The 16,881-nt window shown below is 32.0% G+C and overlaps 2 protein-coding genes and 1 pseudogene across 3 annotated transcripts; all 3 read right to left on the reverse strand.

Moving 5' to 3' along the window:
- Positions 1 to 3,032: 3,032 nt before the first annotated feature.
- Positions 3,033 to 7,464, reverse strand: LOC104715036 (receptor-like serine/threonine-protein kinase SD1-8). The gene is made up of 7 exons (XM_010432491.3): positions 6,081 to 7,464; positions 5,788 to 5,932; positions 5,531 to 5,670; positions 4,299 to 4,509; positions 3,944 to 4,178; positions 3,696 to 3,846; positions 3,033 to 3,600 (listed from the first exon to the last, which is right to left on the reverse strand). Exons 3-7 carry the CDS (start codon positions 5,609 to 5,611, stop codon positions 3,262 to 3,264), a joined length of 1,017 nt encoding a protein of 338 aa, XP_010430793.2. The 5' UTR covers positions 5,612 to 5,670; positions 5,788 to 5,932; positions 6,081 to 7,464; the 3' UTR covers positions 3,033 to 3,261.
- Positions 6,378 to 7,349, reverse strand: LOC147937773 (S-locus-specific glycoprotein S13 pseudogene; annotated as a pseudogene).
- Positions 7,465 to 10,778: 3,314 nt separating the features above from the next.
- On the reverse strand, positions 10,779 to 14,904 carry LOC104710551 (glucose-6-phosphate 1-dehydrogenase 5, cytoplasmic). 2 transcript variants are annotated; one of them, XM_010427172.2, is made up of 16 exons: positions 14,559 to 14,904; positions 14,073 to 14,299; positions 13,887 to 13,972; positions 13,723 to 13,786; positions 13,461 to 13,647; positions 13,215 to 13,372; positions 13,063 to 13,131; positions 12,914 to 12,972; positions 12,785 to 12,821; positions 12,607 to 12,678; positions 12,304 to 12,451; positions 11,895 to 11,990; positions 11,725 to 11,795; positions 11,501 to 11,616; positions 11,366 to 11,411; positions 10,779 to 11,181 (listed from the first exon to the last, which is right to left on the reverse strand). In XM_010427172.2, the coding sequence occupies exons 2-16, from the start codon at positions 14,244 to 14,246 to the stop codon at positions 11,014 to 11,016; spliced, it is 1,551 nt and encodes a 516-aa protein (XP_010425474.1). In that variant the 5' UTR covers positions 14,247 to 14,299; positions 14,559 to 14,904; the 3' UTR covers positions 10,779 to 11,013. The 2 variants fall into 2 exon arrangements, with proteins under 2 accessions (XP_010425474.1, XP_087320151.1); XM_087464025.1 differs by having other exon boundaries at positions 13,215 to 13,350; positions 14,559 to 14,861.
- Between the last annotated feature and the right edge of the window lie 1,977 nt (positions 14,905 to 16,881).

Raw genomic sequence — 16,881 nt, forward strand, 5'->3', positions numbered from 1 at the left:
AGAATATATATTTAATTATTTTCATAAGTAAAAACAATGTATAAAAGTAAAGAGATAAAACTTAGTTATAGAATATAGTTATTTTATTTTGTTATAATACACTAATGTATATCCATTTAAAAACCTATTATATACATTAACACTAAAAAGTGTATTTGTACACACAAATATATTTTACTGTTAAAATATATTCTTTAATCTTTACTACTAACAACAAATTATCTTTATCAACACATTAAATAACATATTAAATAACACTTTAACATTTTTATAGTTACAAAAAAGCATACGTTAATATTACATAATCTTATCTTATATATATTACAATAACAGTATTTTTGAATAAATTATTTGATTGGTTAAAAAAATGAGACGATCTATTTTTTTTTTCAACCATCTTTTTCTTTATGTAAAGGTGAATATTTATATTTTTAGAAATAATAATTAATTTAATATTTTCACAATCATTTTTTAATCTTATATAAAAAGTAATCATTTTTCTTGTAAAATTAGCAACTTAAAATTAAAATAAATAAACTATATTATATTTTCGAATTTTATAATATATATATGTGTATATATATATATATAATTTCCTTATAATGATCTTTTTAAAAAATTTAAAGCTGTTTAAATTTTATAATTTTCTTATAATTTCCTTTTAATATTTTTAAAACTGTTAAAGTTTTGTTTTACATATGGAAGTTTACAAAGGTTTTTTTTCTTTAAAACATTTTAAATAAAATTAGTTTTTTCTCTATTTTACTTTTATAAAAAACTTTTTATGGTAGGTTTTGAATTTTTACATTTTTATTTTAAATTATTTAATTAATTTAGAATTAACATGTGTCAACATCTGAATGATACAATTGACACCTGTCACGATTTTGTTAATTAGTAATTTTGTCATCAAGCTTTATATAATAAGATTACAATAACAGTATTTTTGAATAAATTATTTGATTGGTTAAAAAAATGAGACGATCTATTTTTTTTTTCAACCATCTTTTTCTTTATGTAAAGGTGAATATTTATATTTTTAGAAATAATAATTAATTTTATATTTTCACAATCATTTTTTTAATCTTATATAAAAAGTAATCATTTTTCTTGTAAAATTAGCAACTTAAAATTAAAATAAATAAACTATATTATATTTTCAAATTTTATAATATATATATATATATGTATATATATATATATAATTTCCTTATAATGATCTTTTTAAAAAATTTTAAAGCTGTTTAAATTTTATAATTTTCTTATAATTTCCTTTTAATATTTTTAAAACTGTTAAAGTTTTGTTTTACATATGGAAGTTTACAAAGGTTTTTTTTCTTTAAAACATTTTAAATAAAATTAGGTTTTCTCTCTATTTTACTTTTATAAAAAACTTTTTATGGTAGGTTTTGAATTTTTACATTTTTATTTTAAATTATTTAATTAATTTAGAATTGACATGTGTCAACATCTGAATGATACAATTGACATCTGTCACGATCTTGTTAATTAGTAATTTTGTCATCAAGCTTTATATAATAAGATATTTAGTTACTTTTTTTACATGTTAGTTATAGTTTTTTTATTTACTTCACAACTATATCAAAAATTGCGTTTAATTGACAAATGTTTAAACAATTTTATTCATTATGAAAATATTTTATTGACAAGTTTTCGATAAGCATTTATAAAATACAAAAATTTTAATATAAGTAAACCAAATTTTTAATCACAAACCATTATATATAACATAATAAAAAAATAAATTATTACAAATTTTCATCAAAAGAAAAGTTCAACCCGCGGTTTTCCGTGGGTTAATACCTAGTACAATATTAAAGGTAGCAACCACCACACAAATTTGCTGCTAACTATATTTTAATTAAACTTTGAATGTTTGGTATCTCTTTTGCAATTCTTATTTCGCCATCTCCAATCAAATTAAACTGACGTTTGAACTGCCATCGCATATCACCTCCGCTGCATTATACTCCCTCCGTTTCATAATATAGGATGTTTAGAGAATAAATTTTGTTTCATAATATAGGATGTTTCCAACTTTCTATGCAACTTTTATATTAAATTTATATTTTATATTATGCAGACTTGTTTATGATTGATTAAACTTTCTAAAAGTAACTATTTCTTAATATGCGTGTTTCCACTAAGAGGGGGGTATTGGTTTAGGATTTAGAAAGAATTTTTAGATTTTATGTTTTTAAAAATCTTGCTGATTTTTAAAATCATAGAAAATTTAGAAAGTAAAAATGAAGGATTCTAAGAGATTGTTTAGGAAGTTTTTTTATAAATCTTGCTGATTTTTTTTTCCTAATCTTGTAAAATCTTTCTATTTGATGAAAGAGTTTTCATGACTTTTATTATGAAGGAAATGATATAAAATCCTAAACCAATAACATAAAATTTGAATTCATTAACAATCCAAGATTCTTTTGTTTTATTTGAATAACATAAAACTTTTAATGACTTTATAAGACTCTTAATCCAATAACACTAGATTTATCAAGATTTTAGATAACTTTTTACAAATCCACAACCAATAACACCAAATTTTTAAAGAGTTTTAAAGAATCTTGATTGAATAACAACATATTTTACATAACTTTTAAAGTCATTAAAAGTCTTTCCAAATCATAAACCAATACTCCCTCCAAAAACATCCTATATTTTGAAACGGAGGGAGTATAATTTATGGCTCAGAAAAAAAAGTATCTAAAAATTTTGTATCAAATTTCAAATTCCTAAGTTTCAAAAAAGTATTATTCTATCTTTGTTTTATATATAGTTTCAAATGCACTCTTTACGGATTAATTAACTTAAGTTTTATTTTCTTCAAATTTTTAGACATGAAAACGTAACTTTATACAAGATACAACAAGTTGGGTGCACAAAAAAAAAAAAAAAAAAAAGTACAAGATACAACAAGTTAATGACTGCTTTAACCCACAAACGAAAACAGGTTCATGATTAAATAGGAAATTGGCAAAAATAACCAAAAAAAAACTATAATGAAATGAGTAACCTTTCTAACCATCTAACTACATAAAACATATAACTTGTATACATGTCAATTACCATTAAAAAAAAATCGTTACAATTACCATCAGTATTAAATGACCATCATAATTTTCTTGTTTTTTCCATAAATGGTAAAGATATTTCAGTATATTATTATGCATTTAGATTAGTTTTCTTTAATCAAAAATATAAGTTTATTTTTTGAGAATTCTAATGGTACTTACATTACCGAGGGTCAATGACCGAAACGGTAATCTGGTTCGCTGTGCAAGATTTTTCGGTTGGCTGTGTACTTGACGAAGAACCAGTCTCAAGTGACCTTTTCCCAACGCAGTGGACACAATAGCCGGACGTTTTAGGCTGAGGAATCGGTACTTCGCTTCCGAGCATCATCACGACGGACGACATCATTGGTCTGTCAGCTGCATGTTCTTGAACGCACAAGAGACCTATTTGTAGGCATCTATGAACTTCTTGTAACGTCGACGATGATGATGATAAGACAGGTACAATAAGTGGATCTACTGTCTCTAACCAGTTTCCTTCTTCCCAGTTTCTCCATACCTGTATGTTCACACAAAATTAATTTAGTTTTGTTATAAAGTTTAACTTGACAATGAAAATAAAATAATAATTAAATCAAAGTCTCTCATAATTACGCAGGTGAGAAGACTGGTGTCTCCTTCTAAGTTACTGAACCCCCTATTCCTCTTGCCACTTATAATCTCAAGGAGTAATACCCCAAAACTGAAAACATCCGATTTCACTGAGAATACTCCGTTCGTCCTATATTCCGGGGCCATGTAGCCACTAGGGTAACCAAAACCATTAAACTTCAAAGTTAGGGTTTAAACAAAACTCTTTTGTAAGGACCATTGATGCATGCATGCATATTTTAGCTACTTACAAAGTTCCAACCACCTTCCGTGTGTTATCTTGAGTCTCATTTCTAATGATCCGGGCCAGCCCGAAATTGGAGATCTTCGGAATCATATCTTTATCAAGCAGAATATTGCTTGCTTTTAAATCTCTGTGGATGATCCTAAACCGTGATTCTTGGTGAAGGTATTGGATACCTTGAGCAATCCCTTTAGTGATCTCAAATCGTTTTTGCCAGTTTAGCTTAGAGCTCTCATTTTTTCCTAGAAATTGAGATTGGCAGGCCAATTAGCTTACTTCTCCTAATTAAATATATATGAAAATGCAAACTGTAAGAACTAAACTTGAATTAATTAAACAAGCTAGTGACAATATATACTAACCGAATATGTAGACATCAAGGCTTCGATTTTCTAAGTATTCATAAATCAAGATTTTCTCGCCCATGTCGTCGCAAAATCCGACAAGACGTACGAGGTTTATATGTTGAAGCTTTGCGATCAACCTCACCTCTGTCTCGAACTCCTTGGTCCCCTGAACTGACATATCTGATAATCTTTTTATAGCTACAAGTGTTCCGTCAAGTAATCTCCCCTGTTATCACGCATTTCATAAGTTACTAAAATTTTGACATCGCCTAGTTAGATAGAAACACACATATACGATCGTATAGAAGAAGATATAAACACATATGGATCAGTGATGTATATTTGATTATTTGTACATATTATATATATATATATATACATGTGATGTGCGCAAGATGATTTTGAAAACTGTTGGGTGTAGACCTAGTTAAAAACGAATATTGAGGGAAAATTAAAAATGGAAAAGATTAAACGAATATTAATATAATTTAATAAAATAACATAAAATACCTATCATGGCAAACTGTTTTTGATTGTCTTAAGAATTTTTTTTATATATTTATAAAAGATACACACTTTTAATGTGTGCGAGCCATTAGTTAAGAAAATATTAAAATTGGTGTCTACAAAATTAGGTGAACTATCTTCAGTTCTTAGGACTCGACAACTCGGGAAGCACTTCATCTTCAGTTCCAAATCCAGATCATGAAACCTAACTCTGCCTTTGGTTCCAGCACTTTCAAGCATTTTAAATGATTTGTCTCATATGTCTTCCAACTCTGTTTGTTAAAAAAAAAAAAAAAAAAAAAGTCTCCATGTAATAACTCTTCACTTTATTATATAAATGGTATCTCTTTAAAAAAAAATTAGGTGAACTTAGGTGGATTTAATTATTCGATCAAGTAGACAGCGTCATTATGAAATTTAGGTATGTGCGGCAATGTACTATGTATATATGAAGTTACTTTTCTAAGAGTTTTTATTTTTACTTGTGAGCTCTTGAAACTCTGGTATTTGGTTTGACATCTACCAAAATATTCCCTTCATTTATTTTAAATGTAGTTTTAGAGTTATATTAACATGTCTTAAATAATAACATTGATATACTCTATATACTCCAGTGTTGTGCGTGGAAATAATCGAAGAAAAAGAAAAATGATGTTTTTAAGAACATGTTGTAGTCTCTCTCTAGTGTGTCGTACGTTGTCTAATTAATTCGTAAGAGTGTTTCAATAGTTTTGGTGTACCTTGTAAACGAAACCGAAACCGCCTTGTCCAAGTGCGTAAGAAAAGTTTTCAGTTGCCATGACGACAGTTTTAAACTCCATCCGTGAAAGTGCCAAGTCCTCGTTTTCTCCAGACAAGTATCTTCTAGTTGATATTGCGGCTGCAATAATTAAGACAATAAATAAACAAAGTTGAAGACATAAAATAAAATAAAAAAATCTATAGCTATACGATGTAAAATTAAAAGAAAAGTAGGTTACAGCTACTATATCCATACCAATAGGTGTTTCCACTGCATTCGCCCTTGATCGTTTCTGTTTTTTTTTTCCAAAAACAGAACATGACGAAGCAGAGAAAAAGCATACCGGCCGCAACTCCAACAATCAAACCTATGATTATTTTACTTATGCTTCTGTCATTCCCTGTAGACAAAAAAAAAGAGGGTCATATATCAAATTTTGTGATGCGATATCTTATATAATATTATATAGCTGATGTTGCTACTAAACGTGGCTTGATGAATCTTCTTAATCGATCTTCATATATATTATAACTAGGGACAGAACTTACCGAGATCAGTCTTGGCCACTCTGACGTAGAGATCTTGACCATGGGAGAAGAAAACTCTTATATCAATTAGCTCTCCTGTCCAAATTAGACAATTCCACCCAGCGCCATTCCACATATCGACATAAGCGAATGCTGTACAGTTGAAATCTCCAACACACTTCCTTTGACATTCCTCAAACTCGAGTCCCTTTTCCACAGTCACAGCCTTTGTATCCGGCAGCTTAATTTTCTTCAGCGGGTGAAACCCATCACTATTGCTTCTAAGTGGCGTTTTCCTCTCGCATCCATCCTCAAAGTTCATCCCTGCCCATGCCTCTTTGTTCCTTGCCCTAAAACCTGACCGTAAGAGCCACACGCAGCATATGCGTCGCACATGTCCGTCGGAGTTATCCAATAAGATACCCAATCTTCTGCTCTCGGAGATCGTGCCATTCTATGCAATGTCCCCCTATGGTCGATTATGAGTTTCGAGTAGATCTTGTTCGTGGTGACTTTGAAGGAGTAAGTGATTTCTTCATTGTTCATAATAAAATCAAATTTTAAATTTGCTGTTACAAGCGTGGCGGGTAGACCAATGGACCCTATACCATTCCAGGAGTCCACACGGGTTCCTAATTTTCTGCCTCCTTCCCTTATTACCCTTTGAGGCAAACCACCTCCGGCAATATCAATAACGTACGTAAAATCCCCACTTGATGGATCATGTGCACTTGCCCATGATTGTAGGAATTTGTTTTGACCGCTTCGCTTTGTCCAACCAAGTTTCATCTCGGGGAGCAATGTATCTGACGGGAAATCAAAACTCTGCCACAGAAACTGATTTGACGAGTTCCTATTCTTGCATCTCAGCACAAAATTCCCGTTATCGAGGAGCTCTGCCACAACTGGAGCTTTGGTCTTTCTTCTGGCAAGATTTGTCGACCAGACAAGATTATTAGATGGATCTCGGATGTCGAGGTTGGCGTCTGATATTTTCAAGGTTCCAACGGGGTTGGACAAGGGATTGTTTCTATTGGCAACCCAGACATAATCCCTTGTAGGAAAGTCTCTGTACCAGATGCCGAGATACCAACGAGCACCATCTCGGGAGTCTGGGGAGAGCTTGAAGAAACCAAGCTCGAAAACTTGACCCGGAGACACAATGGTTCGGCTGTTCGACGGTGAGAGGAAGCCGTTGGATGACAAAGTATTATCCAACGTCGTCGAGAATACAAGAAGAGGTAGCCAAGTCAAAATAAAACACAAGTGGTAACGCTGTAAGCTCATCATCTCTCTAAAGATATTGTGAATTGTAGTTTTTTATTGAGGTATGATCAGTACTTTATATACACAATACAGTTGGGATCCTTCACAGAGGATTAGGAGAAATCTTGATATAGACAGTGGTCAAACAAAATAACATTGTATAATTTATAATAGTTTGACAAAGTATTACATAACTTTCTTTTAGATTTTTAATATTTTTTTGAGTTTCAAAATTAAAACCAAATTGTATTTTAACCTTTGTTCATTTACGAGTATTACTTCAAAATTCGTAAACTCAAAATACAGTACTTTGGTACACCCACTCTATTGTCCACTTCTATTAAACGTGATCGACCCAATTCTAGATCTTCTTATTTATTATCTAGATGATATATATGTATAATGTTAGAAAAATCAACATTATTTATAGCCTGTGAATCATCCTTTGCTACTTGCGTTTTATTTAGTAGAGCCTTTTAAAATAAAAAGTATTATTAATAGCCCATCTGAAATTAATATGTAACCTAACATCGGAACTTGTAAGTAATCATATATTTTAGGGGAAAATCACATTTTAAACCTAAATGTCACTGAGTAGCACTTTAAACCTTGAGATTTTTTTACTAACGCTATAAACCTTTAAAATGATTTCATTAACACTTTAACCTTAAAACTAACTTTCATGTTTGCACTGTCATGAAAGATGACATAACAGTAATATCCGTCAACGTGAAATAGTTAATCTAACCTGGTTTGATTTAAATATTTGTTTAATTAATTTAATTTAATTTAATTATTTATTACGATTGATAAAAAAAAAATACATCAAAGTAAAAAAAATGAAGAATCAGAGATAAGGTTAAAAAATTTGACAAATGTAAAATTGAAGACGACAACATATTTGGAAGATTCATTGGTTTCCAATGAGAAGTCAATTGATTTGAATCAGAATCCAGTGGAAATGCATTTATTAAAATAATTAATAATGTGAAGAGTAACATCGTAAAAATTTTGTCCACAATGAAGATGAACAAAAATTGATCTTTTTCTTTTTTATTTATTTATAAAAACTAAAACTAATCAAAATTTAAATTAAACCAACATAGTTTAACTATTTCGCTTTGAGAGATATTACTGTTCCGCTATTTTTTATAGAGGTACAAAAAAATAAAAGTTAGGTTTAAGGTGTAAAGTGTTAGTAAAATCATTTTAGAAGTTCAAAGTGTTAGTAAAGTCATTTTAAAAGTTTATAGTGTTAGTAAAATTTTCTCGAGGTTTAAAGTGCTACTCAGTGACATTTTGAATGTTTAAAACCTGATTTTCTCGATATTTTAGCCTTAGGTCAATATTGTGGAAAATGACAGAAGTGTTGGCCACAGAAAACAATGAGTGCAATAAAATTAGTTAGGGCTACGATAATTCTAAACAAATGAACAAATGAGCTAACACTTATCGTAGCATTAATGATTTTCTCAAATTTAAGGGAGTCGTCAGACCCCATAATCTCCGACTCCGAGTTAACGGTGTGTTTAACTCATAATCAAATTTAAGGGAGTCATCAGACGACAAAATATATGGTTGGTTATATAGTCTTGTAGCCTACCTAACTTTGTGCAAGTCGTTTCCGTTATATATTTCATACGTTAATTTATTTATTTATCATCCTACTATCGTTTTCCACCAAACCAAAATGATTGGTCCAGTTATTTTAAGTTTCCAATTCAATATATATATATATAGATATATATATCATATATCGAATAATCGAATACCCAAGTAGTTAAATGTATATACAACAACAACAACCAAGAAACCCCATAGTTATCAGCTGCGAATTTAGTTTTTAATTCGATATTTTTCTATAGTTTAGAAATAAATTGTATCTATCTTGTTTCCTTTATAATTGTGTGGTTTAATCTCACCAAAATAATAATAATTGTGTGGTTTAATACTGTTTAAATAAAGTCCAACAATTTTTGGTTTAATCTCACCAAAGAAAAATAATTGTGTGGTTTAATACTGTTTTAAGACTTTATATATATCTTGTTTAATACTGTTTTAAGACTTTTGGCGTTTAGTATTGAAACAAGTATCATGGACAAAATTGTCAAATGTCATGTTTAAGGCTTAGTCAAATATATATTAAATTTTTTGTTGAAATAAATTAGCTCAAGTGATAAAATGTCAAACCCTTATTCATGGTATTTCACAGTACAACTTTTTTCTAATAAAAGAAACAAACAACGAAAGAATCTATATTAAAAAATATATCATCATCCGCTGTACAGATTTAAAGTTTTATAAATTAATTTAAATTTTATAAAAATATATTAAAATCTGTTATATATTATTTATATTGTTTTATGTTTGCTATAATATACAAATTTATTATTTATTTACAAATCTTTTATGTATGTTACCATTACAATCGTAATTTTTACATCTAAATATATTGTATATTACAAATATAATCTTTATCACCACCTAAAAAATATCTATATAAACACATTAAACCTACTATTATATGTCTTTTTACTTTCATTTTTGCATGGTGTTTTTAATTACTAAAATTAATGGCTCAAAAAATATTTCGAATTAAAAATATATTATATAGTATATTAATCAATGATGTATCATCACAATAGTGTATTACCAACCATGGAGAGAATCTCGGTTTCACCTTCCTCCCTACGGGGAGAACATTGCGTCCAACCTCCTCCACCATGAAAAGAACCTTGGCTCCACCTTTTTTCCTTGAGAGATAACCTTGCATCCAACCTTCTCCACCTTCCTTCCTTGGGGTTATAACTTTGCATCCAACCTCCTCCACCATAGAGAGAACATTGGTTATGCCATCCTCATGTGTGGAGAGAACATGTTCATGTCTTTTAGTTATCTCAAAATAGCTTGCTCCGACAACCAATGAAACTAAAAATCCTTTGTAAACGTCACAAGATAGTAACTAATATTATTTCCAAAGTATTTGTGGAAATGTTTTTTCACACCATGATGTAGTATATGTCTCTCAAACGCCCTGACTGCCACTTTGTTTAGTGAGTCCATGTCCACGGACCCACCTTTTTAGTGGGCCCTATGTCTACTCTTGGCCCATCCATATCCGACAGCTAATCTGTTAAATCCGTGAGACTTTAAATACTTGTTTATCGACCCCACAAATCACCATTTACTCAATGTTCATACGTGTCAAGAGAACATTGCGTCCAACATTAAGTTTAGTAGAAAATTTCTTATTGCCAACCTCCTCAACCTCCTCCAATTTACTCAACATTACTCAATGATTTTATCAATTATTATCTAGTAACATGTTTCCGTGTGTATACGTCCAATTCATTGTGTGTACAATTCATTTTTCTCCGATTCTTATATTTTGTATATATATTTATTTTGTTGAAAAAATCTTAGAGCTGAAATCCTCTACTAAGCAGGAAATAGTTTTTGCACAAGGCTTGCTATGCATTATATAAAGAAAACAACAGACTAGTACAACAAAAACTACAAGACATAAACAATAATGTCCTAGTGAAGATCACTAGTATACATCAGATTCATTAACAAACTCCAAACTAGTGAGTAGTGAAGGGTTTTTATTCAGCAAGCAAGGAAACAAAAAGAAGCTCTTATTTTGTGTGTACTCATCATCATCATATCTGTGTTGTGTTTATACCATTTACAATGTAGGAGGGATCCATATGTAGCCATGGGTCTGCATATAACCAGCTTTCTTCAGTAGCTGATCTGCTTCGGCTGGACCACGGCTTCCTTGTTTGTATGGGATCGATTTCACCTCTCCCTTGTCGATCCTGTGAAGCAGTGGAGTGAAGATTTCCCAAGCTGCCTGTTTTTGTGATTGATCACAGACATGTGTTTAGAGATATTCTCAACGGGAAAAAATATCAAAGATTTCACAACAAATTTCTGGGAATCAGATTATGGAAGTTTGAAACAAAGTTGGGATTCTTGAAATGATTTCAAGTATTCAGGGTTCTAAGTGGTGAAGGAGAAAGGTAAAACTAAATTACCTTCAATTCGTCTCTGCGAACAAAGTGTTGTTGGTCACCTCTGATTCTGCAGAGACATAGAATATGAAAAATTAATGGTTAGAATAAAGATTCTGATGTACAGAGTTAATGTTATTATGTAACTTAGATTCATACGTGTCAAGAATTAGGCGCTCGTAAGCCTCTGGAATCGAGACACCTTGGTAACGTTGCTTGTACGATAGGTCTAGTTCACTCTGCACAGTTTGCATCTCCAGACCCGGTTGCTTCACCTGCGCAGCAAAGTCAAAAACTTCAGATGGATTGAATGAACAAAAGTGAATCTCTTCTCTTTTTTTTGTGTGTAATTTTAGTAATTTGTGGTTTCATCAGGCACTTACAGTTAGCTTCATGTACATGGCCTCTGAAGGCTGCAAGCGTATAACAAACTCGTTCCTCCCTTGGTTTTGACCTGTTTCATTGCATGAGAGATTAGACCAAACAAAAAAATTTCAAGTATCAGTAAATACACTTGAAATCTGTGAAAGCTTGATTTGGTCTCAATACAAACATTTAAATATGTCGCCAGGAACATCCTTAAACTGAATGCGAATATCTGCCTTCTTTGAACTCATTGCCTTTCCGGCCTTCAGTATAAAAGGAACACCTGAAAGATACATCAATTCACAAGTCACTAATCACTACTAATAGAAAAGGATTTTGGCATAGAGGTAACACCAGAAGAGAGTGCTTAATCATTTATGTCTCTCCATTATAAAGATTTACGTCATTTTAGCTTCAGGAGGGTTTCATCATTTATGCAAAAACAGAAGAGTTCCATAGGATACTGTAGTGGAATAATGCGGTATACATGGACAATATGAATTGAACTAATGCCGGTTGATGATATTGACTTTTTAGTTGATCTTCCAAACTCTTCGTAGAAAATGAAAGATGAAGAGTGGAGGGGGACATGGTACCTTCCCATCTTTCATTGTCTATGCGAAGAATTGTTGTGGCAAACGTTGGAGTGTTTGAGTCATTTGGAACAGTTGGATCATCTCTATATCCTTCATACTGTCCAAGAACCACCTCTTCATCTTTTATGGGGATCACAGATTGAAGAACCTGGAGTTCATTAAAAAATCAGTCAATTTGTATTAACTGGCTGAAAATTCAAATGAAGACATCACTTGATCCAAATTGGATGAAAGGTAATCTCCTACAGAATTTTGGAAATGAAGATGTGACACAAAAGATGTGATCAAGAAAACTGTAATCACCTTCACTTTCTCATCCCGGATATGCTCGGGCTTAAGAGAAATTGGTTTCTCCATGGCGACAAGGCAAAGTACCTGCAGTACACCAAACTTGGTTAACAACAACATATGAAAGCATCTGCAGTTACAGGGAAGGAAACTTCAAGCAAAAATCTCATATTTCGAATGTACAAGGACTTGCCTGGAGCAAGTGGTTTTGAATAATATCACGAATGATTCTGAAAATAGAAGATTATACAAGTCATCAGAATGCTATGATATTATTGTCTCATGTACATCATATTCAAAGGAAACACTTAGAAAAGCTTACCCGTATTCATCAAAATATCCCCCGCGACCTTCAGTTCCAAAATCTTCTCTGAAAACGATCTGCAAAAGGAAATTACAGATTCATGTGGATGGATTCAACTCTAAACTCATCAGGTCAGAAACATTTATGCTAAGCGATCAAGCTCTCACCTGTACGTTTGCAATATTGTCGCGGTTCCATAGTGGCAAAAACAAGCGATTGGCAAACCGAAGAACCAACTGCACTAACGATACATCCGTTAGATGATCTTTATCATCAGTCTAAATAAATAAACCATTGACTAGAAGCAAATAAGTGTTACCATGTTTTGCACTAATTCTTTTCCCAGATAGTGATCAATACGATAAATCTGTGGTTCCTCAAACAGCGCTCCAATCTGAGAACTCAGTTGCTCAGCAGATTCCAGGTCCTTTCCAAATGGTTTCTCAACAACGATCCTAGTCCATCCACCAAGATCAGCTGTAAAGATTATACATTCAAATGAAGAGTTGCCTAATCTTTTGTATCCAATATAATGTTGGACAATAATTTAACAGTATAAACTCACATTTGTTAGTGCACCATGCCTTGATCATCTTGCTTACGGGAGGGTATACAGACGGAGGAAGTGCAAGATAAAACAATCTCCTGGAAGATCCTTCAGAAGTCTTTTTAGAGATCTCGTGCTCAGAAATCGCCTTGTCTAATCTCTTAAACCCTTCCTCAGAATCATAAGGTCCACTTACATACTTAATCTGATTACAATATAGAATTTTCTTTCAGTAACCAAAATAAACAGGACAGCAATCTCGTAATCACAATGGACTAACCAGCTTAAGAAACTTGGACAAAGCATCTGATTTCACAGATGCATTCTTCTCATCAACAAGATAGCTACATAACAATCAGATATATATATATATATATATATATAAGCATATCATCGTCTCAGATGCAAACAAAAACCAAAAGGCGGGATCATCAATCATCTAACCCGCGGATTTTATCTCTCAGTTCCTCATCAGTAATCTTACTCCTTGCATATCCAAAGATATGAACTTCATCTGGACTAAGAAATCCCTACTCATATAAATCCAAGAAAAAAAAAAAAAAAAAAAAAAAAAAACAATTAGACACTGAAACAATACATAATGATACAAAACTTTTGAGTAACAATAACCTGATGGAATAGATTGAAAAGTGCAGGAAAAGTCTTCTTCTTGGCAAGATCACCAGAAGCACCAAGAACAATGATGGAGAGGCTCCCAGTTTCAGAGACTGGATTGTATTCTTTCACAAACGAATCGTTCTTTAAAGTAGACCTCTTCTCAACATGCCATTGCCCAGAACCCATCTTACACAAAACGATACCACAGAATAGAGGAAGAAGAACACACAACAACAAACCTGTAAACGAATATATGAAGTCAAGTGGAATTGTAATCATTCTGGTTACGATTGATTGATTGATTAAAAATCAATTAAAAAAAAAACACTTAAGGATTCAACAAATTCGAAATCTCCAAGAGGAGTTTTTTTAATTAGCTTAACACAACAGAATCAATACGAAAATTGGATTACAAGTAATTTGTATGGATCAGGTTTCGTCTAGAAAAGAAAAACGAAAACACAGAAATAAAGAACAAAGCGAGAAGAGATCTTTAACCTTCGACGGTGGCTGGCGAGAAAACACAGTAGGTTGGAGAATTTTGTTTTGTCTGAGTTTTGATTCTTCGAATACTTTATAGATAAAATAGAAAAAAGAAGGGACTGTGTGAATATATAATAGAGGCGATGAATCGTTGTTGTCAAAGGAAGAAAAACATAACAATTATTAGTACGTGAAATCACTAAGGGAATAATTATAAGTTAATTAAATGGAAAGTGGTAATCATAATTTGAGGGGAATACGAGACTAGTGATGGTTGAGCTCGATCATCCCATTATCTTTAGATTTTTTTGAAGATATATTATTGTTTTTGTTTGAGAAGAAAAAAGTCAAAAAGAATAAATGTGACGTTTTATTTGGGTTTTCAATAAATTACGAGTTTGATATACATTTTGACCGTTGGATTTCACCTACCCAAACAAATCATACATCTTTGATCAGCCACCGCAAAATAATGTTCTCTTATACTATTAGCATTTTATAAAGTTACACTATATTAGACCTGTGCTAGAGCACGGGTTAAAATTTATTTTATTTATATTGTAATTTTTATATAAAATATAATTTATGTGATTATTTTTTAAAGTTTGTTTTGGATAAAACATTATGCAATAAAATCATATGTTAAATATGAAGGCTTGAAAAAAGACACATATTTTGTAAGTTTTATTTTGTTAATGATTCTTGATAAGTATCGTGCTATAACACTGGTTAAATTTTATTTTGTAATCTATCTTGTAATCCACTATTTAATTTTTAACCAATCAATCTATTAATTTCGTAATCTATCTTTGGTTAACGTTGTGGTCTATTAATAGAATCGCAAAACAAAGAGAGTTTTGTGAAATGATTTTCTTATTTCTCAATCGTAACAAACTTTACAAAACTGTGATATATACATTGAAATAAACTAAACCGGATCTAAACTAAACCAGAAATCAATTGTATTTAAGTTAACCAATCTTATGTACTAACTACTCTCTAATACCCCTCCTCAAGATGGCGAGGAGTAGATGTTGATGACTCCCATCTTGCGCATAATCTCTTGAAAAGGAATCGGATGGAGAGCCTTTGTCAAAACATCAGCTAGTTGATGGTTGGTCCGAACAAACATTGTTTTAAGAATGCCATCTTCAATAGCTTCACGGACCTTGTGGCAGTCGAACTCAATATGTTTTGTTCGTTCGTGGTAAACAGAGTTGCTGGCGATGTAAAGAGCTGCTGTGTTATCACAATATAGATAAGCCGGAAGTGTAAAGGGAACCCTCAAAGCCTTCAATATATATGTGAACCATAACAACTCCTTGGTGATCATACTCATCGCACGGTACTCCGACTCAGCAGAACTCATCGAGACCACCTGCTGCTTCTTAGATTTCCACGAGACCAAAGATTGACCAATGAATATAGCATAGCCAGTATGAGATCGTCTATTATCAGGGCAACCTCCCCAGTCTGCATCTGAGAAACCTCGAAGAGAAAAATCATGATCTTTCCCATAGAACAGACCCTGGCCAATCGTACCCTTCAAATACCTCAAGATCTTATGTACTGCTGTGAGATGAAATTTCCTTGGAGCTGTAGAGTATTGAGCCAGTTTTGATACAGCATAAGAGATGTCTGGTCTAGTAATAGTCAGATACTGCAACTTCCCAATGAGCCTCCTGTATTGTTTGCTATCTGGAATAAGTGCAGTCTCAGCTGCAGATAACTTCTTAAATGGTTTCTTGACAACCTTCACTGCATCAATACACTCTGTATCCAAAATTTCATCATCAGCTTGCATAGTAGACTTCGCAAGTTTAGCTTCAGTTTTTCGTTCAGATAAACCAGTTGAAGACATCTGCAAATCAGGTTTCATAGGGATAGGAGAAGGTTTACAATCAGAGAAACCTGTAGCTTCCAGAAGATCGAGCACATACTTCCTCTGACTAAGAGTAATCCCTTCATCATTCCTTGCGATTTCAATACCGAGAAAGAACTTTGGAGTACCAAGATCTCTCAGTTGAAAAACGGAACCCAATTGATCCCGTAAAGTACAAGCTGCATCAGCATTAGTACTAGCAATCAATATGTCATCCACATACACTACAACTACCAGAAACTGATCACTTGTTTCTTTCACAAACAAAGTGTGTTCTCCATGGCATGTTTCAAAACCAAAACTCTTTAGAGTTGATTTAAACTTGAGAAACCACTGTCGAGATGCCTGTTTAAGCCCATAAATTGACTTATGTAATCGACACACTGCATTTGCTGGTACTGTTTCTCCTAGTATCTCTTCATAACCTGGTGGCAACTTCATGTAAATTTCCTCATC

Source organism: Camelina sativa, chromosome 9 (genome assembly GCF_030686135.1).
Source record: "Camelina sativa cultivar CO46 ecotype springtype chromosome 9, ASM3068613v1".
Classification (NCBI taxonomy): domain Eukaryota; kingdom Viridiplantae; phylum Streptophyta; class Magnoliopsida; order Brassicales; family Brassicaceae; genus Camelina; species Camelina sativa.